The 2410-nt window shown below is 38.5% G+C and overlaps 1 protein-coding gene across 1 annotated transcript in view; it reads right to left on the bottom strand.

The window, feature by feature from the left end:
* The window catches only part of LOC119411536 (protein FAM124B), a 44882-nt gene that overhangs the window by 8689 nt on the left and 33783 nt on the right, over positions 1 to 2410 (bottom strand). The window contains exon 2 of the mRNA XM_037678488.1: positions 1645 to 1652. Coding sequence (XP_037534416.1) covers positions 1645 to 1652 — 8 coding nt within the window. The remainder of the gene's footprint in view (positions 1 to 1644; positions 1653 to 2410) is intronic.

Below are 2410 nucleotides of genomic sequence, written 5' to 3'. Positions count from 1 at the left end.
GGGCAGCTGAGTTCTGGACCAATTGTAGCTTCTGGAGAGATTTGTTGGGGAGGCCGTAAAGAAGGGAGTTGCAGTAGTCAATCCGAGAAGTCACAAGACTGTGAACAAGGATGGCTGTGGAGCGGGGTGTGAGAGAAGGGCGGAGACGGTTAATAAAAGGGTTAAAATAATGTGTGTGCATGTATGCACATACTCATACTGGTATATATTTTTTGTTTGTTTGTGTTCAAAGACAAAGTGCCGTGTTCTTAACTAACTGTGGTCGTAAGAGGCCACCCATGCCAATACCAACATGCAGAGAGTTATAATAATTCAGTTGGGAGGTAATAAAAGCAAGAATCACCCATTCAGAATCATTAAGGATTAAAACCTACTACAGTTGGCCTTAATTCAATGAAGGATCTCTTTATTACAGAACATATCTGATTGTCAAGGTTAAAATACAAAATTAATAATAATCACCCCTACATTTTTTGTGAGATTTTACAAACTGCTCCAGCCTACCCAGATCTGTAGGAGAAGCACTGCTATTTCCACCAGGACAAAAAATAATAGCTTCAGTTTTATTCTCATTGAACTTTTAGAAGTTTGAAGTCATACAAGCTTTAACGTCGGTTAAGTATGGTGGCTCAGTGGTTAGCACCGTTTTCTCACAGCAAGAAGGTCCTGGGTTCAATCCCCGGTTGGACCTGGGGTCTTTCTGTGTGGCGTTTGCATGTTCTTCTCGTGCTTGTGTGCTCTGTGTGCTCCAGTTTCCTCCCACAGACCAAAAACATGCGTGTTAGGCTGCCTTCAGGCCCACACCTCTCTTGCAAAAGAGATCTGTGATCTCAATTTGATTTGCCTGGTTAAATAAAGGTTAATAACGTAGTAAAACGGGGTTTAGTGGAAAAGATAGGTTGCCCTTTGACTGTAGTACATCTGAATGTAGTCAGCGTAATAATAAAATAAGATCCCCCCCCCCCCCCCCAAAGGGAGTATGGAAATGGGAAATAAAATGGGTCCAACAATAGATCCTTAGGGACCTCCACATTTGAGGGTAGCTGAGGAGGATACAGATTCTCAGAGGCTTAAAACCAGCAAACCAAAAGACAGCACAAGATCCAGAGTGTGGCTGTATTCTTGTGTTGGACCCAACACAAATTAAGAGATTAAAATAATTTATATTATTAAAAAAGCACCGGTATTTAACAAATGGTTTGGTGGCACAGCGTATGTGAATATTAAAATCACTAAAGTTAAAATCTGATCATATTTTGACATATTTCAAGCCAGAAATTCTGAGAAGTCAATAAAACCTATAATATATTTCAGAAGTCTGTAAACATCTGCACAGAGTCGGCCTGGAACTACCCAACTCGGATATAAGAATTTCAAAGCATTGATGAAAGTCAAAAGTTGTTTATAGATGAGCACCTTCTTAAAAACAACAGCTAATTCTCCATGTTCAGAAGTCCTCAATGCATTAAAATGTACATTATACAAGCAAAAGTTCAGAAAAACATCTGGACTTAACCAGACTCTACCAGCTTTCAGTCCCTAACATAAAATCTAAATCATGAGTGGTTAAAAAAACGTTATGAACCTGACCAAAGTCTGGCACATTTTCCTTGGTGTCTCTGACGCTCTCCCAGCCTTGCCAACGCTGGACACTTGACAGTAAAAGCAGGAGGGAGGATTTTTGGCATCAGAAGGTGCATTTTCCTTGTTTAGCAAAACAAATAATCACAGGAGCTTGTGGATTATGTGCAATCAGAGTCTCTATTATTTATAAAAGGACAAAAATAGATTAAAATGATCGGGCTGTACACAGGCAGACAGATAAAAAAACAAATTAGCGTAATATTAAACTTCTATGTGCAAAAATGCATGCAAAAACAAAAGGCAATATTTTTACAGCTTGCTTGGTGTAATGTTCACCATATTTGCTAACTTCTACTTTTGATATCAGCTTCTGTGGAAAATAGCTTTGAATTCTGTGTTTATTTTCTCTTCTGCCTTGCACTTCCGTTGTTTGTAAGTCACTTAAAAATCTTGTTATTATACAGACCTCATTCTGGATGACAAGTGCATCTCAACATTAGAATATCATAAAAATGTTCTCTTTTTTTTTGGTCAATCGAATCAGAAAGTGAAACTCGTATAGATTCCTTACACATGGAGGACAAGGTTTTATTTCTTGTCATTTTGAAGATTATGGCTTGCAAATAATGAAAAATCGAAAATCAATCTCTCGGAGAATTAGAATATTGTGAATAAGTTCAATTTTGTAAGCTCCTGGTGTCGAAACCTAATCTGCCAAGGAAGTCCTAGACATGAGTTACACGTGTCTTATTCCTCAAGTCCAGCCACTCCTGAATCAGAGACGACATCAGAAGTGTTTTACCTGCTGAGGAGAAAAAGAACTGGA

Source organism: Nematolebias whitei, chromosome 6, assembly GCF_014905685.2.
Source record: "Nematolebias whitei isolate Nwh7 chromosome 6, NemWhi1, whole genome shotgun sequence".
Lineage (NCBI taxonomy): Eukaryota > Metazoa > Chordata > Actinopteri > Cyprinodontiformes > Rivulidae > Nematolebias > Nematolebias whitei.
This window is presented reverse-complemented; position numbering and strand designations above follow the sequence as displayed.